At 41.8% G+C, this 26927-nt stretch overlaps 1 protein-coding gene across 1 annotated transcript in view; it reads left to right on the top strand.

Annotated features, from left to right (window-relative positions):
- The window catches only part of Ryr2 (ryanodine receptor 2), a 593927-nt gene extending 567472 nt beyond the window's left edge, over window positions 1-26455 (top strand). The window contains 9 exon segments of the mRNA XM_028859656.2: window positions 899-1032; window positions 8336-8396; window positions 11192-11338; window positions 12886-13020; window positions 18619-18775; window positions 21559-21623; window positions 22898-22998; window positions 24106-24157; window positions 25046-26455. Coding sequence (XP_028715489.1) covers window positions 899-1032; window positions 8336-8396; window positions 11192-11338; window positions 12886-13020; window positions 18619-18775; window positions 21559-21623; window positions 22898-22998; window positions 24106-24157; window positions 25046-25141 — 948 coding nt within the window. The 3' untranslated portion in view covers window positions 25142-26455.
- Window positions 26456-26927: the final 472 nt, after the last annotated feature.

Raw genomic sequence — 26927 nt, forward strand, 5'->3', positions numbered from 1 at the left:
TGCTGATGTGTGTTTGGGTACACAGGTGTATGGGGGAGAATATGTGCACAGGTGTGTGGATGGGTGTAGAAACCTACATCAGCCTTGGCTATTGTTCCTCAGGAACTGTCCATCTTATTTTGAGACATGGTCTCTCATTGGGTCCTGAGACTCACTGGTTAGACTTGACTGGCTGCTCAGTGAGCCTCATGGTCCCACTTGTCTTGCCTTCCTAGTGCTGTGATTACAGGCACATGCTACCACACTTGGCCTTTTACATGGCCCTTCACTGACTTCCATCTCCTCAGTTTTGTCGTTTGTACAATGGGTTGCTAATATTAATACACAACTGGTACATCATGATGGTCACATAAGATAGAGTACAAAGCTTATACATTGTGACAGTCACAAGTCATCTGACAAAATTCCTGGAAAAAGATTGAAGGTCACTTTCCTTCCATCCCCACTGCCTCACTCTTTTACTGCAGAGCAGACTTTCCCATGCCTCCCTTACTAGAAGGAGAAATCTCAGAGATGAGTTATTCACAGCTCTATTGATTTATTTAATACATGACCCCAGAAGATGGACTGTAAACTAGATGGCTAAGTTTTCTTTAAAATCTAGCCAATAGCCAGGCAGTGGTGGTGCACGCCTTTAATCCCAGCACTCGGGAGGCAGAGGCAGGTAGATCTCTGTGAGTTTGAGGCCAGCCTGGTCTCCAAAGCGAGTTCCAGGAAAGGCACAAAGCCTCACAGAGAAACCCTGTCTCGAAAAAAAAAAAAACAAAAAATAAAAATAAAAAATTAGAAATAAAATCTAGCAAATATATGGTAAGAAAGAAATTGATACTCTGATATATATGTGTAAGTGGTGTACTTAATAGTTAAGGCGAATAACATTCTTCTCCCTTGACCACAGGTAATGGATAAATATGGAGAGTTTTATGGGCGAGACAGAATCAGTGAGTTACTGGGCATGGATAAGGCTGCACTGGATTTCAGCGATGCGAGAGAGAAGAAGAAGCCCAAGAAAGACAGCTCCTTGTCTGCTGTGTGAGTGACACTTCTGCCCCACAGATGGGGTGGGAACAGGGGTGCATTTCTGACCTAGCTAGCTCACTGATTTCCCTTCCCTCACTTAGGAAAACTGCAAGTGCTAAAGAAGTTTGACTTTCATACTTCTGGGTTTTCTTAGGGTTTCTATCACAGTGATGAAACATCATGACCAAAAATCAGGTTGGGGAGGAGAGGGTTTATCTGACTTATACTTCCATAGGCCTGTTCATCATTGAAGGAAATCAGGACAGGAACCCAAACATGGCAGGAACCTGGAGGCTGGAGCTGATGCAGAGGCCATGAAGGGGTGCTGCATGCTTACTGCTTTGTTTGTGGCTTGCTCAGCCTGCTTGTTTGCTCTCTCTCTCTCTCTCTCTCTCTCTCTCTCTCTCTCTCTCTCTCTCTCTCTCTCTCTGCATCTCTCTCTGTGTGTCTCTCTTCCTTTCTTTCATTTTTTCTTTGTGTGGGTGGGTGTGGTAGGGGTGGGGTTTTTCGAGACAGGGTTTCTCTGTGTATCCTTGGCTGTCCTGGAATTCACTCCGTAGACCAGGCTGACCTCAACCTCAGAAATCCTCCTGCCTCTGCCTCCTGACTGCTGGGATTAAAGCCACGAGCTACCACCACCCAGCTTTCTTAAAGAGCCCATAACAACCAATCCAGAGATAATACCACCCACATAACTGGGTATTCCCAATCAATCACTAAATAAAATGTTCTACAGCCAGATATGAGACATTTCCTCAACTGAAGTTCCCTCCTTTCAGATAGCTTTAGCTTCTGCCACGTTGACTTAAAACTAGCTAGGACATGAGTGTTTAGAGCTTTAGAATGAAGGGATATTTTACTATTAACTTACTACTACTACTATTTATTACTACTGCTACTACTACTATTATTATTATTTATTTTTTATTGAGACAGTGTCTTGCTATGTATTCCAGGCTGACCTGAATCTCATTATTATAATATCTCAGGAAGGCCTGAAACTGACTGATAGCTCCCTAGGCCTCCAACTCACCACCTTCCTGCTCTCACCTCTGGAGTGTTGTGATTTGAGGTATGAGCCACCAGATGTGGCTCCTATCAATGTTTGAAGATTCCTTCCTTGTTATTTACATACAGTGAGGGAAGAGCAACAAGAAAATCCACCATTCTTGATTGAAGTCACCTTTTCTAACCTCAGGTCCTCCTTAAAGTCAAACACACGCAAAGCACAACATAGAATTATGTTTTAGGGGGAATCTTTTTTGAAGGGAAGTTAAATTACATGCTTTGAAAACAGATGTGTAGTTCCTTTATTAAAATGTACCCAAAGTTCCTATCTTTGTGTTATAGTTCTTAAATGGCAAAGCATTAGTGTGCCAAAGCACCACGTTGCCCTATTATTTGAAAACATACTTCAAAATGAAGTTCTGTTTAAATGGCACTTATGTAAAATCATGCTGTTACCTTGAAAGACACAGAGGAGTTGGATCGAGTTCCCTTGAGACTGACAGTTTCCTTCCAGGTCTCTCTCAGGCACATGTGCCCACAACATGAAGGGTCAGTGGATGTGTATGACCCTGTCCTCTTAGCAGATGTGACCAGCTGGATTTCTGCAACTGACTAAAGCACACTCATTGTTCCTAGGTGCCAGTGTACTACCCAAGCACTTCACTGTTTTAGAAGAAGCACGCGGTCGCTTTTCCTTGTGAAATCAGCTTTGCTTGTTTTTTTTTTTTTTTCTTTTTCTTTCTTTCTTTTTTTTTTTTTTTTTTTTTGGTTCGTTTTGCAGCATCAGATATTAAACCCAGGGCCTCGTGGATAAGCAGTGAGGCAAGTGCTGCCCCACTGACCTGTATCCCCAGCCTGGCTCACCTTATCTGTGCATTTGTGGTCTTAGTCTGTAAGAGATGAGATCATTGCTCTGAAAACTCATTTTGTCTTAGAAATATATAGCACCTGGAATTAGAAAGATGCTTTGGTTAACTATCTCATTCATCACAGGTTTTCTTTTCTTTCTTTCTTTTCTTTTTCTTTTTCTTTTTTCTTTCTTTTTTTTTTTTTTTTTTGGTTTTTCAAGACAGGGTTTCTCTGTGTAGCTTTGCACCTTTCCTGGAACTCACTCTGTAGCCCAGGCTGGCCTTGAACTCACAGAGATCTGCCTGTCTCTGCCTCCTGAGTGCTGGGGTTAAAGGCATGCGCCACCACCACCCAGCCATCATATGTTTTCTTTGTCTTTAAAAATGATGTGAATTTGGAGCATGTGATATGACTCAGTGGGTAAAGGTGCTTGCCATCCATCCTGACACCCTGAATTAGATCTCTCAGACCCATATGGTAGAAGAAGGAGAGAACTGACTCCTGCAAATGGTCCTCTTAACTACATACATATTATGCTGTGTGTGTGCATGTATGCATGTGTTTCTATATGTATCTGTGGTGTGTGTATGCGTGTGTGTTTGTGTGTGTATGTATGTATGTGAAATGTGTCTGCCTGTGTATGTATGTCTGTGTGTCCGTGTCCGTGTGTCTGTGTATGTCCGTGTGTGTGTGTGTGTGTGTGTGTCCGTGTGTGTCCGTGTGTGTGTGTGTGTGTGTGTGTGTGTGTGTGTGTGTGTGTGTATGTTTGGTGTATGTGTGTGGAGGCATGGCAGTGCATGTCTATAATCCCTGAATTTAGAATATGGAGACAAGAGGATCAGAAGTTCAAGGCCAATCTGAGCTATACAAGTCCCAGGCCAGGCTGAGTTACACGAGACCCTGTGGTGTTTAGAATGTGTCATACACATGAAGAAGGACATAAAGAGTCTCGGGAGCCAAGGCCTTCAGGTCAGTCATTTGAAACAAGAAGTGGGGTATGAAGGATTCCGAACTCCTCATGAGCATTTGCAGGTCACTGGTGACTGACAGAATTACACAGTTTTGCTAAGTGACATATTTTATATTTCTTAGTAATATTTGTAATAACAACATTGAAAACATTTAAAAATAGGAGGAAAACTTGAGACTGTTTCTTTGTTGGACAGTGTTAAATCTGGTCATGGGCTAGTGAGATGGCTCAGCAGTAAACATACTTGCTGCCAAGCCTGGTAGCCTACGTTCCATCCCCAGACTCCACTATGGAAGAAGAGAATTTACTCTACAAGTTGTTCTCTGACCTCCACACACATGCTCTCTGACACATACACATATACACAACACACACACACACACACACACACATGCATAAGTGTAACAATTTTTAATTGGCAAAACCTTTCATTATTTTGCGTAATAAATATTTTTAAGATTGACTGCACAAAGGGCCAGAAAATCTATGTTCTTATTACCTTTAAATACGGATAATAAAATCTGAATGAAGGTCCAGTAAAGAATGTACAAGATTAAGGAAAAAAGATTTCCCTTTAATGAAACATTTAGAAGGTCGAGACTTAAAATCTTAGTGGGCCTCTGTGTGCCTGCTACCTTGATATGTCCACCCAGATTCAAAACAATCCATGTAGTAGTTACTTACCAATAAACTGTTATCCTCACAAGACCCATTTATAAACAGATCATCAATATTTACAGTATTTTTCCACCCATGCAACTTGGTAGGTGCACATTTAAATAAGTGGTCCGCTTCTTCCCTGTGGGTAAGAGAGACTGAGTGAATCTACATTTGTGGGAGTTTTTTGGAGGGAGGGCAGACAAGCTTATATCTTGAAATCCTCAAGCAACCTCTCATCCACCCACTGCTCACCTCCTTCTCTAATTTATATATTTCTCTAATATATATTTTTTTCTCTAATATATATTTCTTGAATCAAAGCCTGTTTCCAGGGGAGCCTGAGCCTTAATTAGCCACCCCAGTTAGCCAGGGCTACTCCCTGGAGGTGGAGTCAGGTCCACACAGCATGGATACTACAGGTTGATAGACAAAATATTGGGCCCTTCAAAAAAGAGACACTGCTTATCGACAGTGGCAGTGAGGCTGTCACTCATGTATACGATTAATGGAAAATAACCACAAAAGAAAAATTTTAGGTAAGAAACTACAATGTAAAATTCAGACATCCTGAATTTTGGAGCCTTTGTTTTGCTTGAGACCATTTCTATGGAAAATAGTGCTGCTTTCATACAGATCATCCAGTCACTTACCTCTGTCAACTCCTTTCATACTTAGAAAAAAAATTAATGTTGAAACCTATTCCAAATATGATGGGCTGCTTATGGAAGAAGGGTCCTGTGTAATAAAAATATGGTTCAAAGACAAAGCTTTTTTTTTTTTTTTTTTTTTTTTTTCCAGAGACAGGGTTTCTCTGTGTAGCTTTGCGCCTTACCTGGGATTCACTTGGTAGCCCAGGCTGGCCTCGAACTCACAGAGATCCACCTACCTCTGCCTCCCGAGTGCTGGGATTAAAGGCATGCGCCACCACCGCCCAGCCAAAGACAACGTTTTGCCTTGAGAGAAGGAAAAATATGGGGGGGGGGGCGGAGACTGTCAGGGCACAGCCTGAGAACTTGGGAATTTTAAGTAAGAGGGTTAGTTGAGCCTAAGTGTTTAAGAACAGTATTGGCAGAAAAGCTACACACTGCCACAGAAAAAGAAAAAGGCGAGAGAGAAGGAAATCCTGAGCTAAAGAAGAGGACCTTCACCCTTCCAGGAAGACAAAACTAAGACAAAAAACAAAGACAGCAACAATAGCAAATGCTTGTCTTATTAGCTTCACTTAGCAAACTGCTCATTCTCATACTTCAAATTTCAGATTAGTCTACTTAAAAACAGTAATTTTTAGAAGTAATTAAAGACAGAACTCTTATGTCTGGAGAGGCCCTTTTGAGACCTGTGCCCTATCACACTATATTGTGTCTGTTCATCTCATCTGCCAGTTAGCCTGGAGCTGGGGTACAGAAAGACTAAGTTATGTCCAACCCCCAAATCAGTGCCAAGTTCTGGAAAAAAAATAAAGTGTTTTATAACACATACATTTCTAAATTTTCAAAGCTCATGAGGTTTTTTTGTGCTCAGACTTATTCACTCAACGTAGACTGATGGAGAGACATTTTATTTGTTTGATAGCACTTGGTGCCCAGGAGGTCGCGGATCAGTAGCAGAGATAGGCTCCCAGGCAGGTGCAGCATTAGCAGGAGCTAAGAGGCATGCTGGGAGTCATAATAGAATGAAGGTCTAGTCCCTTGGGGAGCAGGGGAAGGCTAAATCCTGCTTGAAGGGAAATGGAGCATGAGCCTTTGGGGGTGACTGTAAGCCGAAAGGAACAGGGCTGGGACTCAGCTCAGTGGGAAAGCGTTCACTCAGCAAGTGCAAGTCCTGGGTACATGCCCCAGGACTACAAAGAGAAAACAGAAAAAGGGAGACAAACTGCTCTCGTTTATAAAATTTAGTTGTAAGATAAATTTATGTGTTCGTGCAAGTTTGGTTATTTGAATCAGAAACTCTTCTACTGAAATGCAGCACAAGATGGACAACAGGGCCAGGCGGGTGGCTCAATGGTAAAAGTACTTGCTGTACAAGCAGGAGGACCAGAGTTCGAATCTCCAGCAGCCATATAGAGCCAGGCGTGGATGAGGATATATGTAATCCCTGTGTTGGGAGGTGGAGGCATGTGGATTCTGGGGGCTCGATGGTCTGTGTCTAGTCAAAATGGTGAGGGTCATTAAAATACCCTGTCTGGAAGTAAGATGGACAGTAATAGAGGAAGACAGCCAGTCAACCTCTGGCCTTCACACCAACATGCACTGAGTATACCCCCCCCCACACACATATACTATACACATACAAAAGCATACCACACACACACACACACATACGTAAACTGTTGATCCTGAGATTCCAGAGAAAGAGGACCAAGTCTAAGGTTGTCCAAATTAAAGCAAGTTGTATTTGGGTGCCCCCAAGACTGGACAGCTCACTGTCTCTCCCTAAGTTAGGGTTTGAGAGAGCAGCCCCACAGACTCTTCAAGTCTCTCTTATAGGAGAGAGAAGGCATTCCTAAAGCTGAGAGGGTTGGTGATTATTCGTAGTTAAAGGGATACAATGAAGAGAAGAGGAACAAAGCAAGGGTGTGCATCAAGTGTGGTGGGTTCTATCAAGTGAATTAGGGTTACAAGCAGTTTACACTAGCCCAGGGATTTGCTGTTGATGACACATAGAAGCCTTAATTAGCAGGGACTTAACACAGAACAAACAGACCTCTCTTAGCTAGGATTTAGCACCAAACAACCAGGAACTTCTTTTTAATTGTAAACAGAACTCTTAACCTGCAAGGTATATTTTAAGTTTCCTTCTTTCATCAACCTGTGAGGTTGTTCCTGTTTTGGTTTTACATTACCAGCACATGTGACTACACATTCTCATCCTCTCTTTCTCTATCTCCTATCTCTCTATCTTCATCTCTCTCCCTCTCTTCTCTATATCCATCTACCTCTCTTACTCCACCCCCACAGACACAGCAAAAGTCTGTTTTTAAGGGGCTGGCAAGACAGCTCAATGGTTAAGAGCACTTGTTCTTGCAGAGAACAGGAATTGGTACCCAGCACAACAGCCTAGCACTCCAGTTCCTGGGGATCTGACTTTCTCTTCTGGCCTCTCTGAGCACTGCACAAAAGTGGTACAGACATACATACATGCAGGCAAAATACCCATAGACATGAAAGTAAAAGCAAATATTTTTAAAGGTATTTTAAATGCACAATAAAATGTACTGAGTCAACTTTTGAAGCATACATGTTAATTAGCTTTGTGTAGTTTCCAGGAATAAGGGATACATATAAAGTGAATTAAGTTATAATGCGTAAAAAGAAAAGGCTGTTTTCAAATAACAAGATGAGATATTGAGATTGCTCAGTGGACAAGGGCAGGCAAGCCTGGCAACCTCAGTTCAATCCCCAGAACCCAAAATAGAAGGACAGAAGTAAATTATGTAGGCTGTCTTCTGACTTTCACACATGCCCTATCACGTGTGTGTGTGTGTGTGTGTGTGTGTCCGAACACACACACACACACACACCATACAAATATTATGCACAACAATAATAATACTGATGATGAAGATAAATTTAAATTACTGCAGAAGAAGGTAGTACTATTTGTTTTCTTTCCCATGATGCCCTGAGAGGTCATCACAGAGCACTGGGGTGTATCTTGTCTTCAGAGCAGGTTTTAGCTCTTCACTTTTACCTGGGAACAAGTTGACACCTCCTGAGAGCTTTACTGAGCAGGAATCCAGCTTTGCCCATGACAGGTGTAGGCCCACAGGTTCTCACAAGCCTAAGTCTCTATTAATGTGAATATTTACCCTTTCTTGTGTCATTGCAGACTGAACTCTATTGATGTGAAGTACCAGATGTGGAAACTCGGAGTTGTGTTCACAGACAACGTAAGCCTTTTTCACTCTCGTTAGATGACTCCATGGAATCTTGCAGATAAAGGGAGGTTATTTAAGGAAGTTACTCAGATACTAATGCAGTTAATAAACATGCCGTTTGAGAGAGACCCAGGCACAGACACTTTAACCAGCCTATCTTGTATATTAATATAAGAAAAACTTGAAAATTTATATGGATTTCCATTTATGTTTCAGAGGAACCATGGTAGACTGCAAAGGTTTGTAGATGCTCAAACACACCTAAATAAAATTAAAAAGAAATATTTGTACTGGAAAGGAGATGAGTGGGAGGAGGAGGAATATTGGTAGTGAAGAAATGGGTGGGCAGATGGAGAAACAAAAGAAACGAAGTATTTATAAAAATGCCATAATGAAATGTATTGCTTTATGTATGTTTTTTTTAAAACTAATACATTTTAAAAATATTTGTGCTCACTTTTCCTCCAAAATTAAGTACATTAAATCATTATGTTCTTATTCTTGATTTATCCTTATCAAAAAGCCCTTAGACACCAAATATATGGCCTGAGTTTATACTTAAATATGATTGAATATACTCATCCATTACCAAAGGCTGTCCCTGCACCTCACTGTTTAAGTTTAACACTGGCTCTTATAGTGAAGGTTCCATTTTCCTAGTCTCTAAAATCTGTGACAACAAGTAAATTCTCTTCTCTCCGTCCCCACCCTTCCACTCAGCCATCAAAGGTACTTCTGAGAACTTCAAAACTTATGTCATAAGCACCTTTCAGAGCCACAGACTGTTAGCACCTTGCAAGTACTTTCTCATATAATGGTGGAAAACTTCTCAATGGGCAGAAGCTGACCAACTCCTGCTTCAGCAGTTATCTCCACTCAGGTAGCATGTACACTCTGGCTTGGGCACACAGGGGGCATCTCCATGCCACATTCTTTGCATAACCATCTTTTGCTCTAGTGAGTCTGACCTTAATATTTTCATTTCTGTGGAGTATCTTGTTATCCAGAGAAACTTGGATGTGGGTTAATCCTGCAGGTGCCTTGGAGAAGTCCGTTCAGACATCTTTCTGAGACCCCTTAGGCTGTCAGTCACTTGCAGCATTATGGCTTCTGTTTGGCCAGTCACTTCTCACATGTTGTCAGGTCTTCAGCAGTTTAGTTGGTCTCTGAAAAGCAATGAAGGTGATAATCAGATGAAATATGGAATTGCCAGTGACATTTCTTATCATGCAAAGAGAGTAACTTTTAGTATAAATGTGAATAAAGTACCAATGCTAGGAACTGCCCATTCTCCATCTGTCACTCAGGCTTAACAGGGTACCTCCATGTCAACCAGCACCACAGCCATGACTAGTTTGTCAGTCATTTGTATCTCCTTCCTCTTGTGTTCCCCATGTGTGTCCTTTTCCCTCAGGCTTTTCATCTCTTTCTAGCTTGTGACATTACTCCTTCTTAACGTGATATGGCAAGTGTATCACTCCTGAACCCTTCCTGCCAAATCCTCAGGGTCTTTTTCAAATGTCATTTTTTTTCCTCGCTTCAGTCCCTTGTTGCTCATGAAATCCTGTATGACCCCAGACACTCCTTTTTTCTCCTTCTTGCAATAAGTTAAGATTAGCGTCAGGGCAACAGTTCTCTCCTGTGAGTGGATGTCATCCAGACACAGCATGTGTAGGAGAAACTGCTCCAAGGAGCAGAAGCCATTGCTGGGCTTCTAGCCTGCATCTGCACTGCCCCCCCCCCCAGCACGGACATTCTCACCTTAAGAGAGTGATTATTTACATTAATTATAATTCAGGAACCTGGAGAGATGGCTCAGCAGCAGACCAGAGCACCCACTCTCTTGTAGAAGACCTGGGTTTGGTTCCCAGCTCTGACAATGGGCCGTTCAGACAACTTTCTCTAACTCCTGGTGAACTTATTTCCTCTTCTGACTTCTGAGAGCACTGCTTTGTGTGCCCATACCTACAGATAGACAGAAAGACAGACAGACAGACAGACAGACACACACACACACACACAGAGAGAGAGAGAGAGAGAGACAGAGACAGAGAGAGACAGAGAGAGACAGAGAGAGATAGAGAGAGAGAATTAAAAAGTAATGTTTTGGTTATGATTCAGGAGACTTCTCCAAGCAACAGCAGTTGTGTAGTTTTGCAGTCACTACAGGTGTTAGTGAAATCAAGGAGTACTTTGTTCTTGGGCTCACTTTAGTTCATGCAAAGTGCAATGCTGCCTTAATCAAATTCCTCAGGAACAATAGATTCTGACTAATAGATTTAACAAGCTTAGTGTGTAGATAAATGAGGAACAAAGGAGAAAAGGAGGAGTCCAAGTTGGAGGATTCTTGGGTTGACTGTAGACAAGGGTTCCTGAACAGAGACAGTCTTGTCCCTCAGTGACATCTGATGGCATTTTTATGATCATGGCTGGGTGTTCTTGAAATCTAATGGATCCTGAAGTCACAGGGCAGCCCAGATAGCAAGAAATTATTGATGTACAATAGCACTATGCTGAGGCTGAGAGACCGTGCTGTCAGGTCGTAGGATGATCATTTCTATTGTTTGTGAGAAGATGAATAAGAAGAACTGGTGTAGTTAAAGGAAAAAGAAATTACACTGGGCCTTTTACAACAAACTAAATAAAGGAAAATTGTGCAAAGATGGAATCCAGCTAATTAGATCTGAAGAATTAGTCTAGAAAGAAAAGGTGAGTGCAGTGGTTAGCGTGGAGTGAGACGGCCGTGGCTGTTACCAGTTCCTGTGAACTCTGGTGTCTGACACATCTACCCCTGTTTGCTCCAACAGTCCTTCCTGTACCTAGCCTGGTATATGACCATGTCTGTTCTGGGACACTATAACAACTTTTTTTTTGCTGCTCACCTCCTTGACATCGCGATGGGATTCAAGACCTTGAGAACCATCCTGTCTTCAGTCACCCACAATGGCAAGCAGGTAAAAGGTCCTCTTTCCCTTAAAGGAACTAAAAACAGCAAGAGAAGAGCCTGCAAAAATAAATCCATTTTTATTTATTTTTAAATCCATCTTTAAAGCCATATATTGCCCTTAAGTGACAATATATGGCTTTAAAGACTTCTCATGGCTGCATAGTCTATGTTTTTTCTTTTATAAATTTTGATTAGTAATTCCAAAGACCCTATTACCTGAGTTTAAGGATTGGCTTGATGGATTTGCTGTGTGATCTCGGACAAGTGAATTAATACTTGTCAATATCAAATCCGTTTTTGGTAAAGTACAACCAGTGACAATACCTTGTCAGATTCTGTGAAGATTGAGAACATATCCAGCAGATCAGAACTATCTTCATGAGCACTGAGGAAACTAGTTCCTGTTTTGCTTATGAGACAATATTCATTCCATCTGATACTATGCTGTGCCAAAAACTGTTGCAGAATCCAGATGCATTAGTTGCATTGATAATAAGACGTTTTGCAGTTAAATTTAATAAGATAACCTCTACTTTTTAAATTAAATAAAATCTTAATGATACTTTATACTTGACAAGGGCATCCTGACATGGGGAATAGCTAGTCTAGGTCCAGAAAACCTATTGACATCTGATGGAACTCAGCTCTTCATACCGGATCTCTCTATTACTGTGACTTGGTGCAAAAGTCTTTTACTTATTTTACTTATTTATTTATTTACATTTACTTATTCATATGTTGTTGAACGTGTCCAGTTGATGATAAAAATTCTGTGCTAATTATCTGAATTAACAGCCCTTCTAGCCCAATATATGTTATAATCAGTGTCCCTCCCACCATGGGAATCACATCCACTTTTACATTACCATAATCCCTTGTTTCCTAAAGTCCAGTAAGCAGCTCCTGCACATGTCACCTAAGGTTAGGAATAAAGCTGTCATACTCATGGCCATTCAAAGGCACCATGACAGAATCCCTGTGCACTCTGCTCACTTGCCAGTTGGTGGATTGTGACAGACAGAGCTCCCAGCACATTTCACAGCTGGAGAAATGGCAGAGCAGGTGGGAGTACTTACTGCTCTTGCAGAGGACCCTGGTTCAGTTCCCAGCACCCATGTTGAGTGGCTCACAACTGCCTGGAACTCCAGTCCCAAGGGATCCCACACTGTCCTCTGGCTACTTCAGGCACTATACAAACATGATGCACATACCTAAAAGCAGGCACACACACATACACATAAATAAATACTTGGCTCATAATGCAGGAGAATATGTTATATCAGTTAGAAGATGGTTGCAAAGTGAGCAATAAAGCTGCTTTCTAATATCTACCAAATCAAGCTTAGCATAAAATATTTTGATGGGCTGATAAAGAAATGTGCAAATAAGCTTCACTTGTGAGCTAAGAAGGTGGAAATAATGAGGGTATGGATCACATTGGCTTTTAGTAAGTCCAGGTGTGTCGGGAGAGTGTTTCCCTCCCACACAGCTGTCAGTTACAATGGTCATACATTCTGTATCCCTAACATATGCTAAATGTCACCTTGCTTTCAGCTCGTGTTAACTGTGGGCTTATTAGCTGTTGTTGTGTACCTGTACACTGTCGTGGCATTCAATTTCTTCCGAAAATTCTATAATAAGAGCGAAGATGGTGATACACCAGACATGAAATGTGATGACATGCTGACGGTAAGCTCCTGAACTTGCAGTAAAAACTACCTGACAACCTTCCATCTGAGTAACTGTGTATTTCCCCATCCCCAGAGGCAGGAGTGGAGGCACCAGGTACAGTGAAAGTTTGAGTGGCTTCTCAAACTAGAGCATTTTCATTTTAGCAGCACATAAAGGACCATTGCTGTTGACTTCCCACCTGTGTTTGTTCAGCTTAGTAATTAGTAGACTTGTGAGAAATGTAGTTAGGATTGGGAGACATGCAATCATGTTAGCTCATTACTCATACAAGCCAGGACAGCAGGTAGAATGTTCTCCTGCTCTGAAGCCTTGGCTTTGGGCTTGCCTTACTGACTTTACCTGGCATTATTAAAATCCACACAATATGTATTAACAGAACTGATACTTTCGCTTTTATACTGAGTATCTTGTCTTAAAGGTCCTGGGCAAAATTAACAGATGTTTCAGCTTTCATATTGTTGTATGTAACTATTGTACAACCTGCTTCTCTGATGATGGTTCTGTTTCTGGGATAAAATATCCTGGCCAAAAGTTACTTAGGGTAGAAAGAGTTTATTCTGGTTTGCAGTTCTGGAAGGATAGAGTCCATCATGACAGGGAAAATGTGCGGCAGGAAGAGAAGTCATGGAGGCAGGAGCAGGAGGCCGACTGGCCACGTTTCATCCATACTCAAGCAACAGAGAATAGCAAGTTGAACTAGACAATATGACCACACAGCCCTTCCCCCAGTGACATATTTCCTCCAGCAAGGCTCTGCCTTCTGAAGTTCTGTAACTTCCCTGAACAGCACCACCAACTGGAGACTAGGTGTTCAAACACATGAGCCTATGGGGAACATTTCATATGAAAATCACAAAAATGACTCTTCTAGAACACTTAGGTTTGGGAGGGGAAACTTAAGACAAATGAACTGTTGCTGACTGGGGAGAGCAAGGTTTTTCTGTGAGCCCTTCACTGGGATACCTGCACTGGGATATACTGGGTGTGTGTGAGTGTCAAGGGGGGCTGATAGAATGATTCTGAAATTCTCTCAGAAAGGAAATGTCCTGGAAGAGTGACAGGAACAAGGTACCGATACTGTGATGAATAACTGAAGTATTTCTGTACCTCCTTTGGAATAGATTAGAGTGACTTGGAACACATATAAATACCCACAGAAATTAAACTATGATAAAGTTGCTTTTTACAATCATAAAATGCAAAAAAATTCAATAAATGGTATTGACTCCATGTACAAGCCCCTGAGGGGTGGTAGAAGTGAAGACCAGTGTTTTGATTCAATAACAACTAGGACATGTTTGCATTCTTAAAATAATGACAAACCTTGATAAAAGGATTTTCTATTAATGATATAAAACCTAGAAAGCCGTGAAAGCCAAAAATTATTATTTTGTGACTAATAAATATAAATCAAGTCTTATAGACAAATGATAAATTGGCCAAAATGTATTCAACATGATAAGGAAGAGACATTTTCCTTTACTGGCACAGTTCTCATCACGCCCTTGAAAAGACATAAGCCCAGGGCCGCAGTGGGGAAGGCACCTGCCTCCAAGCTTACAGCCACTCTGAGTTCAGTCCCCCAGGCCTGCATGGTGGAAAGAGAGATACCTGAATGGTGTCCTCTGACCTCCACTCCCATCCATGCTCCCCCCCATAATATACAAATAAAAAGTAATTTAAGTAATTTAACAATGTTATAAGAAAGAAGGCAACACACAAAGGGTCAGTTATGTAGCCAGATAATGCACAGTAGCATTAATTCCTTCAGCTCATAAGTCTGAAAAGATGTCCAACTATTACTGCAAAGAAAGAAATGTAGGCCAGAATAACAGAAAACCACAGTTCATTATTAAGAATATTAAAGCTTGCAATAACTCTAGTCAGTGGATTGATGGGGAAACTAGCACATTCCTCTTACTGAGAATGTGAATTTATACAACTATAAAGAGATTGTCCGATATGTATCAAAGTCCATTAGTCATCAGTTAGTTGCTCTTATCACGAGGCCCTGTGTGACTCTGTTCAACCTGTAGCCACCGCACCTGAGATGACATGGTTTTCACTCAATCTCCATACATGTTTCCCTTCATTTGTCTTAGGAGAACCACAGCCTCTCCTGCTTGGGCTTGTTTAGCAGTGCAGGATGTGAATCCAGAAGGCAGAGAGATTTGTCTCCATTTTACTTTTGCCTTGGCACTGCCAAGATGCTCGAGAACAGCTTTAAGGTGTGAATTGTGTATCATGGCCCACGGTGTCAGCGAGGTTAGCCAGTGGTGGTGATGAATGCATGGTGGAGCAGATCAGTTTGCATCTCAGTGGCTAGGAAGCAGAGAGCAGTGGATTCTGAAGGGCAAGATAGCCTGAAGGACCTGTTACCAGAACCTACTTTCTCCATCAAGGCCCCACCTCTTACTCTCACTATATCCCAGTAATGCCATCTATTATGTTCAGATTCATCCAAGGATTCCTTCATTCCTTCTATCAGAGCCCTGATGACCCACTTATCTCTGAAAATACCCTTGTGGATAATTACTAATATCTTAGGTGCGTCTTTATCCAACCAAGCTGACAAGCACGCTTAACCATCACAGTCTCATTTTAGGATAAGGAAGTGGGCTCTTTACTTCCCTAGAGCCTGGACATCATCAGTTTGACCGACTTCTGTGAGTCATTAGTAAGACCATTGGTGACGATCTGTGGTTTAGGCTTTTCTCTTTGCACATCAGCTTGAGGCTTTTATCTTGTTTGTGGCTGTGCTGAGCTTGGATGCTCTGTGAGGAAGGATCTCAGGTGTCTCCTTTCTGTAAGAGAAAACTGAGTCTTTTACTGTCATTAAATTTTAAATGTAAAGGTAATTTAAATTACTTAAGTTACTCTGTGGGTAGAGGGTTGTCCTCTTCAGGGACTTCAACCTTTGGCTGCTGTCATTTCCAGCAGGTGGCGCTGCAGCCAAAGTTTTACCACTCCCATGACTCACCCAGTAGTTTCTCCTTTCTTCCTAGACCACGGTGCTTTACTCTAGAATCTAATTAAACCAGCCCGGTCCTGATAGGCTTTGAACTGCCTCTTCAAGAATGTAGGAGGAAAAAGTAGAAAAAAAAAAGTCTACAGCCCATGGCAAAATGGTGATGGTAGCTGAGGAAATGGGGCGCAGAAGGACATTTTGCCTGAAAGCATGGGCATCTCTAAGGGAAGCTCTGCAAACCTACAGGACCAGTGGACACCCCCCCCCCCCCGCCCAAATTTCTCAGATAATGAGGATAAGAGGCAGCTTGAAGAAGTTAGCTGCTCAGGCAGTTGTTGGAGATCACCTCAGAAAATGAACTGTTCTCACACATCTGACCTGACCTTTCCCTCAGGATCTCTGGCTTCTGCTTCCTGGTTCCCTCAAAAGACTCCCACTCTCTCTGCCACACTTCCTTCCTTTGAGCATCCACAGACTTCCTCCCTCGACCTCCACCTCTGGCTCTTGCTCCTTCCCCACTGTTATTTATTTATTTATTTTTTCAGACTCTCTGGAAGAAGTGTAGTTTTCTGTCCCCCAAAGTGCTTCTTCCACTTCCACCCTAACTAGGCTCAGTCTATGAAGAGAAACATGGAGAAAAGGGATTCTTGTTTCCAGTAATTTGACTACTGAGCCCCAGACACCGGTGGGTCTTCACATACCTCGCCAATGAGGCCATTATGAGCTTATCTGGAAGGTCAAGAGTAGAAAACCCCACTGAAGTCCCAAGGACATCCCTGTCAGCTCATTAACCAGGGCCAGAAAGCTGAGGTCATCACTGCCACCCCCTGTGGCCTCAGCTCCACATATGAAGACTCACATCAGAGAAGAGCATGGGACTTCATTTTCTCCATGGTAAAAATAAGCAATGTGTGTGGTATAAAGAATTTAAACAGAAAACAAGAGTATACAATGAAAAAAAAATTACCCTTTATTCAAAAAGGCACTGTGGACAATTTTAGCCACCAAGTTTCAAGGAATCAATGTAATGTCCCAAAGGGAGATGTTGGTTTTGGTTTTGTTTTATTCAAGTGACTCTCTTTAACATTTCATATTTGGACACAGACGCAATAAATGCCACCAACAATCTGGACACCTAAGCCTTGAGGAGTCTAGGTGTGCAGATAGGCCTTTAACCAGCTCTCACTAGAGGGCTTTCTTGACTTCTCTGCCATAAAGAGCATTTTCTAGGCTCTAGAAAAGTCCTGGGAGGTCCAGGTGGGTTTATAAGGTAGTGGGGGTTCAGGGCAGCTGTCGTGATGTTTTTGGATTATTGTATGTCTGGCTGAGAAAGTACCTTTATGGGTGTGATGGTTAAAATTGATTATTGACCTAACAGGATCACATGGTGATGGGATGGTGCATGTGAACCAAGCACTAGCTGTAGAGAGGCTGTCCCCCTTTGCTGGGTAGGGAACAACTAAACAGACTAGAATGGATTAGAGACACGGGGAGTTGAATAAGTTAGGCTATGTAGAGCAGACTAAGAAGGTCTAATTTTGGAAGGCCTGTAAACTTAAAGTATGTGCTTTGGATGAGGATGGGGAAGGATACCACCTGGTGCAGAGGATGCTCAACAAAGACCTGGAGTTGGGGGTGGCTTTACAGAGTGGCAGTGGGGCTGTGAATATTGAAATAAGAACTTGTAAATGAGTGGGGCCCAGAGTACAGGGGTGAGGTGGGGAGCTGAAGTTATCTTGAATGAAGTTAAAAGTCTAGATGCTGTGAGCCAGGAACTCTCAACCTGGCTTGACTCTGTTCCCAGGGGACATTTGGCATCAAGAGCCACTTTTCTTTATTATTAGTACTATAGAGAAAGGCACTGTTAGCAGCGAGTCAGTAGAGGTAGAGGATTCTCCAAAAATCTAAAATGCACAGCATGGTCCTAATTACAAGAAATTATTCAATCCTCAAATGGCAGTGATGCTGAGGCCAAGTCCTGTTCCAAAGACACTCCTGTAAAACCTCTTTTCTGTTCATCATATTTTAGCAGATGTAGTAGGTGTTGACTGCCCTTTTGTTTTAATGAATGAGCTTCTCATTCCTCCCTATCTCCCCACACCATCTTTCTTCATTATCCTAGACACTAAGTAGAAAAGATCTCTGCATCCCATTCATGAATTCTCAGTAAGAGGGGAAGCCACAAAGTCTGCCTTGTTCTAGCTCTGTTTCTAAGATTCCATCTCCTCCTACACTAGGCTTTTACTTTCCTTTTCATGTCTGTGCCATTGTGGAAATAACCAAATAATACAGCTTTATATAGTTCAAGGCCCTGTAATGTGATTGTAATACTGTGTCATCTCATGAGCTTCAGAGCCGAGGTGCTAATTAAGCTCTTCATTTTCCCAAGTGATGCAAAAGCTCTAAGCCTGGTGAATAGTGTGCAGTTTTGGTTAGGAGACAGCAGTGTGTAAGAGCCATATATATTTACATCACAGGGAGAAGGATTAAAACGGAAAGACAACGCAGAGCACTAAGATCCTCTTCTCATTTAGAATGAGGGCCAGATACTAGAGAGAAAACCTCATGTAATTAGAATGTCAAGGAGGGTGGTGACCTTCACAAGCGTCTCTGTCCTTGTCTTTCAGTGTTACATGTTCCACATGTATGTGGGCGTCCGTGCTGGGGGTGGCATTGGTGATGAAATTGAAGACCCAGCAGGAGATGAGTATGAGATCTACCGCATCATCTTCGACATCACGTTCTTCTTCTTTGTGATTGTCATCCTTTTGGCCATCATACAAGGTAAGCCATTTCCAGCTGTGGCTCCTGGCTATGTTGACCTTAAGCCATCTGTTGCTGAAGCCAGAATGCAAGGTGGGCTGACAGTATCACATCTTTTCTGCCAAGGCCTAATGGAACTTTTTCATATAGTATTTCTCCTCATAAAATCTCTAGATGGAAAATAAAGAGTTATGTGTTGATACAGACAAACAAACAAACAAGCATGGAAACACAAAAACCTCATAGCTTTTACCATAAAAGGAATAAGAGATAGTTTATTCTTGGGCTACGTTTGAGTGATCAATCATGGCCTGGGAAAACAGACTTAGGTTACCCCAAATTCTATGTTCAAACATAGAAGCAGATTCATAAAGCTTTATAGTTTTACAGAATAGAAAAAGGAGTCATAAATCAAGACAATTTTCAAAAACACCAGTGAGGACCTCAGAGAAGCAGTTACACAGCAAGATGGGGAAAGTGTTTCTACAGGCCTCAAATGCTTCCTGGTGTCATTCTTAGCTTTTAGGTAGGTGGAAGCTAGGGGTCTGCTAAGCTAACAGATGCTAAGGGTTTTAATCTATTAACTGCAGAATGTTAGTTCCTACACAGAAGTGGGCAAGAAATGGGCTATTCAGGAGGTTAAAGCTAGTCCAAGATAAGGTAATTAGCCTGGACGGGCAGCATCCCAGCCTCTCTCCATCACTGCAGTTCTGATCAGCCAGTCTCTCCACACACAGCTTCTTTCCAGGAGTTCTCATCCTCATGTGGGTCCCTGGGATGTAGTGTGATGGGTATACTTTTCCCATGGGTTCTCTCTCTCTCTCTCTCTCTCTCTCTCTCTCTCTCTCTCTCTCTCTCTCTCTCTCTCTCTCTCTCTCCCTCCCTCCCTCCCTCCCTCCCTCCCTCTCTCTCTCTCTTCCTCCCTCCCTCCCTCTCCCTCCTTCCCTTCCTCCTTCCCTCCCTCCCTTTTTTTTTGTGTGTGTATGTGTATGGCAGGCACACTCACATGCATGTTAAAGACAGAGGTCAATTTCAGGAATCTTCTACTTTTTTCTTTCTTTTCTTTTCTTTCTTTTTTCTTTCTTTCTTTCTTTTTTTTTTTTCCTTGAGCCTGAGGCTTTCACTGGAACCTGTGGCTCTCCAATTAGGCTAGGCTGACCAGCCAGGGACTTGTCTTGTGAACTCTAGGGACTTGTCTCTGCCTTTTGTGGGATTACTCCACCAAGTGCTGGGATTACAAACTCTACCATCTCCAGCTTTTGCCCTCTAAGAATCACAAGTACACTTTACTGACCGAGCTATCTTCTCAGCCTGTTTGATTTCTACTTGTGAAAAAATATTCCACAGGGGTTGGCTCCTAGTCCTGCTACATGACCAGCTTTGAAAATTTGGAGGGGGTTGAACCATTCGTCCTAAAGCAGTAACTCGGCTTATGCAACTCTCTAAGTTCTACAGTTGTGGAGAACTTTGAAACAAGGGCATCAGTTCAAGTCTCCTCTACAGTACTGGTACCTGATTAGCTCATCATGCACAATCATGTCACTGTCATTGGTGACTGCCTACTATGTGCCAGTTATGACTAGTAACTCATGTTACCCTTTCCTGATATCATGAGGGTTATGTCATGTCAACACTTAGAATTTACATGGGAACTAACTAGTCTATGGGAAGTCTCAGTATCTTGGCCAAAGTGTGTAGCTGTCCAGAATGGGGTTGGGACCCATAGCCAGTCTGAGAAGATTGGGTTCAGAATCTTTCCCTGAAACCACAGAGCAGTGTCAACCACTAGTTTTTCCTCTTCCTCTGACTAACTTATAGTGAGATCTCTTTCTCTCAGAAAGCCACTACTGCTTTTTTGTTTGTTTGTTTGTTTCTTAGTTAACACATTCATCCCAGCTCAAATTAAATGTCTGTAAATAAGACATTATCCTTTATGATCCACAGGTATGACATGATATTGGTACATAGATAAGTATAAAGGGTTCATAATACATAGGCAATGTTTTTATAGAAGGCAACATTATTGTTTTATAGGAAGGAAAAGTTGGGGCTAGAGAGATGACTCAGCAGTTAAGAGCACTTGCTGCTATTCTAGAGGATTGAAATTGAGTTCTTGGTGCCATGTAGGGCACCTCACAGCTGTCTGCAACTACAGCTCCATGGAATCCTGCACCCTCTTCTGGGCTCTGCGGATACCTGCACACATGTGCACATATACACTCATAGACATACTCACATACATATAAGTAAAATAAGCCAGTTTTTAAGAAGCAAGAAAAGTCAAAACATTTGGAAGTAGCAGTTGGGAAGTCACAGAACAGAAATGAGGCAAAAATGTAACAATTCCACTTATTAAACATTCATTCACATTTAATAAAATTATGAGGGGTTATGAAGTTGATACATATTTCTTGGTCCATACAATAATGTTTTATTTGATTATCTTTTTGTGGGGCTTTCTGTATTTTACAACCATAAATCTCAGCTACCTCTTTTACCCTGCAGTAAGTAATCATATAGCTTGTGTACATGCCAAGTTAATTAGTATTTTTTTTCTAGTCTGTCACTTCATTTTAAAATACTTTCCAGTGCGTATCAGGTCAAGTCACTGTGTGTTCCATTCTCAGAGAATGTCACTTCCCTAGTAAGAAGCAGCCAGTGTGACCTCATGTTTCTACCATGTTCTAAGTGTTTCCTAATGTGGCTGTATTCTCATTTTCTTAGGAAGGAATAAACAAGGAGTTATGAGTTGAATGATTGCTAGTAGTTGATGGGGATCACATAACTTCTCTTTTCAACACTAGGTTTGATCATCGATGCTTTTGGAGAACTCAGAGACCAACAGGAGCAAGTCAAGGAAGACATGGAGGTGAGGCATTTGTGGCTTGGTTGTGGTGGTGCTGTGGGTGATGCCCTAGTTCCTCAGGGTTCACTGAATTCACTTGAAGCTGCACATAATCACTGTAATGCTAAAATCCTGGCTTGAAGGGAGGTTCTGCTTCACTTTGGCTCCTGGTATGGGCCTTCAGTCCTAATCCACCTGGCACCATGTATAAAGACAAATCCAGAGTAGAGCAATGCAGAAAGATGAAGGAGGCTATTCCTAACAGTTTATTTAATAACTGGACCAGCACTTGACCAAGGAAGGACTTTTTCCAAATCGCTGGTGAAACACCTCATAATTGGTCTAAGATTTGTACCTCTTTTGTTTGGGTAGTGGACTTTGTTTGGATAGCTGGCAAGTTTTCAATTTCAGCTGAGAATACAGTTAATCCTGTTTAGCTAATTACTCAGTGTCATGAACCGACTAACCACTAAGTCTAGATGTGTGCATGTGGACTGCAGAAAAAAATGAAAGCCATCACTGATTAGCTATTGTTTTCTTCCTGCTGGAACCCATATTACTTAGGAAAACCCCAAGATATAGTTATGATAGCAGTTAAATTTGTGCTCAGGGGCCATGGCACAATCCTCATAAAGTGATGCTTGGCATATGTTGAGCAAGTCACATAGTGAACTTCCTTTCAACAATGTGTCATGTAGCATTTTTCTCAGGAGGTGTGAACAAAGGCTTGTTTATCTCAGATAGGGCACTGCGTCAGGCTAAAGAAATGATTCCAACCCAGTCTAACTTGGTGGACCAGTGAATGCACTGGGATTATTTACAGGAGCATGGGTGAGGTACTGCTTCAGGATTGTGGGTAAGGGGCTACCCACAACAGCATTGGTGAGGGATTTTTAAAGCAGCATGGTAGAGGAATTGCTCACAAGAGCATGAGTGACTTATAGCAGTGACTGACATCTCTGAAAGGCCCACCAAGATTGAGTAATACCTTAGGACAGCTGCATCCCCAGAGCTCCCACCCACAGAGACAGCTGCCTCAGTCTCTCCCTGCTAACCTAACCTAAAGAAAGGGCCTATTGAACCTGTAACTCTCTCAGCTTCCTGAGCCGGTCAAGTTTCCTGTGTCCAGTAAGTTCCTGGTAGGTTTCCCGAGCTTCCTGAATTGTGTGGGCAGTTCTTCCTCCAGGAGGGATTGGCAATATTGACAGGTAGCAGCTGCATAACCCAGTGGACTGTGTGTTCATTTTTGGCTATCCTGTGCCTTCTCTGACATCCTGCTGCCTCCCTTTGTCTTCTAGACCAAGTGCTTCATCTGTGGGATAGGCAATGACTACTTTGATACAGTGCCACACGGCTTCGAAACACATACTCTACAGGAGCACAACCTGGCCAACTACCTGTGAGTGCCCCTCACGGGGTCTTCCCCTCCCCCAGGAGCCCATTCCCTCTCATCCCTGTAAATTCCAGAAGCAGGTAGTGGTCAGACTCCTATAGACTCTGACAGCCTTGGAGTAGGCAGACTTAAATGGCTAAGCCATCTATATTCCAGTGAATGATACTGACTGAGGGATCTAGAATGGGAGTGGAGTGGCATGGAGCTTTGCAGGGAGGCCTGGCTGTGCTCCTGTTTCAAGCAGGAACCTTCCTGATGCAAGCCTAAGACCTGGATCCTCCCTCCTATTTTCCCTATTTTGGCATCCCCACCCTTTTGAACACCTATAGGTCTCTCTGGACACTACAGAAAGTTCGGTTAAAAACTGGCCTTTGTTGTTTATATTGATAGTCATATGTCAGTGGTTTTTTGTTTTGTTTTGTACAGTCATATATATGTATGTATGTATGTATGTATGTATGTGTATATATATGTGCATGTAAGTATATATAGGTGTATTGTATATGCATGTGTGGAAAATGAAAATTTGGCTTTTTGGTGAGACTAGTCCAAACTACAGTTTATCAAAATATTATTTTTAGTTTCAGATCTAATTTTAATATCAGACAGACAAGATGTATCAAGTAACATTGTTGGGGGGAAGTGGTTGAACTATATATACTCAATTAAACTGATAAAAATATGTAATTTATGAAGCTAGTCTTCAATTAAAATGTATCAGTGTTGATTTGAGCCTGACCAACAACAGGCTCAATGTACATCCAAGGGCCAGGCATGGTTGTACATGTCTTTAATCCTAGGACTGGGGGGGGGTAGAGATGGATGGAACTCTATTTACATAGTGAGTTCCAAGCCAGCTAGGGCCACATAATGAGATGCCAGTCCTAAAACAAAGAAAAGTAACTCAGATATAGAATTGCGTGTAAGATTAGATAAGCCATCTCAGAGAATATGCTTATTTCTTTATGGTCCACTGTAATTAATTTTCAAAAAGTGCCTTTACGGTGTTTTCTCTATTTCCATAATCCAATACAACCAGGATGTAAGCATCTTTCTTGTTCATGCTGGCATTTCCATGTTGTCCATTCCTGACCAGTTTCTTTGTCTCTGTAGGTTTTTTCTGATGTATCTCATAAACAAGGATGAAACAGAACACACAGGACAGGTGGGTGAAGAGCAGTTATATACCATCTTCAGAATGAAACTGTAGAAGAGAGGTGGTAGATAATGTAACAGAATGAAGTTGTTCAGCACTCAGGGAAGAATTACTTTCAGGAGGCTAGAGAGATGGCCTAGCAGTGTAGGGTGCTTTCTGCTTTCTGGAAGACAGAGGTTCAGTTCCAGCACCCACATGGCAGCTGACAACCACTTGTAACCTCAGCTCCAGGGGACCCAGTGCCGTCTTCTGTCCTCCATGTGTACTGCACTCATGGGCACATAACTGCACAGACATACATATTTGATTTAAAAAGAAACATTTTCTTTAGATATTAATTATGGTATCTTGAGATAACATTCCTTTGTGTGAGATAACCAACAAAGAGATTGCCTCCTTTGAAACAATGAAAATCTAATTTCATATGTAAAAATAAGCTTTTAACTGAATTTAGCGGGTTTACTGATAAAACCCACCTCTGCAAAAATTGCCTATCATGTGATCTATACTTTCAAGTGAATTTCTGCTTACAATATTATAATTGGAAAATTTTCAGTGTCTAAGATTTTCAGGAAATTTTGAAAATTGGAGATCCTTCTGGGATAATAGTTTAAACTTGAACATGGATAAAATTAATAATGATAGTAAATGATAACCCCATAGACTTTATAAATATGTTTTATTATTATATTATTGTCAAGCTGAAGGTGTTTTTGTTTATTTGAAGATTACTTGTTTATTATTGAAGGTAATTTAAGTGGGGCTATCTGAGTGCAATTGGACATTTCCAGTTTTATGTGATATATCAAGAGAATTGGGTGTTATCATCTAGTCTGCCCTGTGTTATCGCATAGATTTTGGAGACCAGGTTAACACACTGATTTCCTCTGTTGACAGGAATCTTATGTCTGGAAGATGTATCAAGAGAGGTGTTGGGAGTTTTTCCCAGCAGGGGACTGTTTCCGGAAACAGTATGAAGACCAGTTAAATTAATATCATACCTGGATTGTCTCTGAAAACCAAAAGCAATCTCTCTCCCTCTCTCTGTCTCTCTATCCCTCCCTCTCTAATCCCTTGGAACACCTGCTCATATTTTCCACTAGCCAGCATCCTGTGCTGAGAGCACTGATGCTCAGTCTCAAAGGACCTGACTGTTGTCCCCCAGCCTCATGTGTTTTCATTCAGAAATAAAGACTGAAGAACAATTCAAATCCACATTCAGACTAAACAGGAACCCTGGAAAGAAATCCATTGTGGACACTCTACCATACCACCCATGGACAGCTTCCCCCGAGGGTCATGGAGTCTCCAGGAGCTGCCAGACCTGCGCAGCCAAGCATGGCAGCCACACTCACCCGGGCTCTTTATTTCGCCATCCCAGAAGGAAGTGTCTGAGGGTCATAGAGCACTGTAGCACTTAACAGGTTACCATGGACACCAGTTGCAAAGGGAAATAGTGCCTTACTATAAGTGGGTTGAGCTATGCAGAAGATAATGTGCATGACAAACACCTTTATTTTCTTTATGTCAGCCTTTTTTTTTTAAGCTAGGTTGGTTATGTGATTTTGGTTTTGTATTTTATTGTTTTCCTTTATTCTTTTCTTTGATCGGGGAGGGTAAGAAAAGCTGTTTGCACCTTTTTCAAAAGATGGGTGGTGTGTCTCAGGACAGAAGGAGGCTCTGCTCATTCAGCTACGTCACATTTACCCTCCCTACTTTGGTAAACACTCTGATGCAACGTGGCAACTTATGAAATCTTTGTATGAAAACAAAAAGACTGCAAAAAATACAATTTTAAAAAGAAATAATTCATTGCATGTTTATTATGCAAGTTTAAATGAGCAAAGAAAGCCTTTGGGGACAAGTTTATCACCACAGGAGAATGTCCACAATAGTTACATCCATAGTAACAAATGTCCGGAGTCAGTGTCATCCACCGACCGTTGAAGCCATCACCAACGTGACAGGTGTCTTGGGTTTTCCCCTTTCTTTTGGCCACCTGTGATCAGTCGTTGGTTAAGGAGGCCTTGTCGGGCCATCTTTTGATATCCAAGCTGAAGCAATATACACTCAGAGATTTCATTGGTTGTGTCATGAGACATGGGTGGCCATGTACATCGATTCATTTTATGTTTTTTTTTTCTTCTCATTTTGAGTCCTTTTAAATGTAATGCTAAACTTTACAATTACAAAGACAGGTTCAGAATGGAAGCGAGGTCATTCTGTGAACATTGGAGAACTTTTATTACAAGTCTGCTTGTTAATTTTAGAATTGTAAAATGGCTCTAATTAAACTATTTAACTAACTTCCTTGTCCTCCTTTCTTCTCTTTCCATTTCACTTCTACCAGGGAACCATAGAATCCCAAGCTTTTAATTGAGTTGTGTGTAGGACAAACCCAGACACCACTGAGACCTTTCACAGTCAGACACATGTATTTGTAACTAGGGAGACTTGGGTTCACCAGGCACTCAGCCCCACACTTGTCCTTTCCATGTTATGGGATAATTCCATGACAGAATTCACTTTTCCTACTTTTGAAATTTCCATACATCTTTCACTTTAAAGAACTCTTCCTTGCTCAGGGAAGTGAATTTTTCAATAATAATAATAACAACCCACTTCATATCTTAATATGAAAGAGACATGAAACACAAAAGACACAAACACACAGACACAAAATAAACACGTTCTAGGTGCCACGGACCACCAGGGTTATCAGTCACACATCCCCTGTTCTATTAGGCCTTATTATCACATGTCTGAGCAATAGAACCCG

Source organism: Peromyscus leucopus, chromosome 5, assembly GCF_004664715.2.
Source record: "Peromyscus leucopus breed LL Stock chromosome 5, UCI_PerLeu_2.1, whole genome shotgun sequence".
In the NCBI taxonomy this organism is placed as follows: Eukaryota; Metazoa; Chordata; class Mammalia; order Rodentia; family Cricetidae; genus Peromyscus; species Peromyscus leucopus.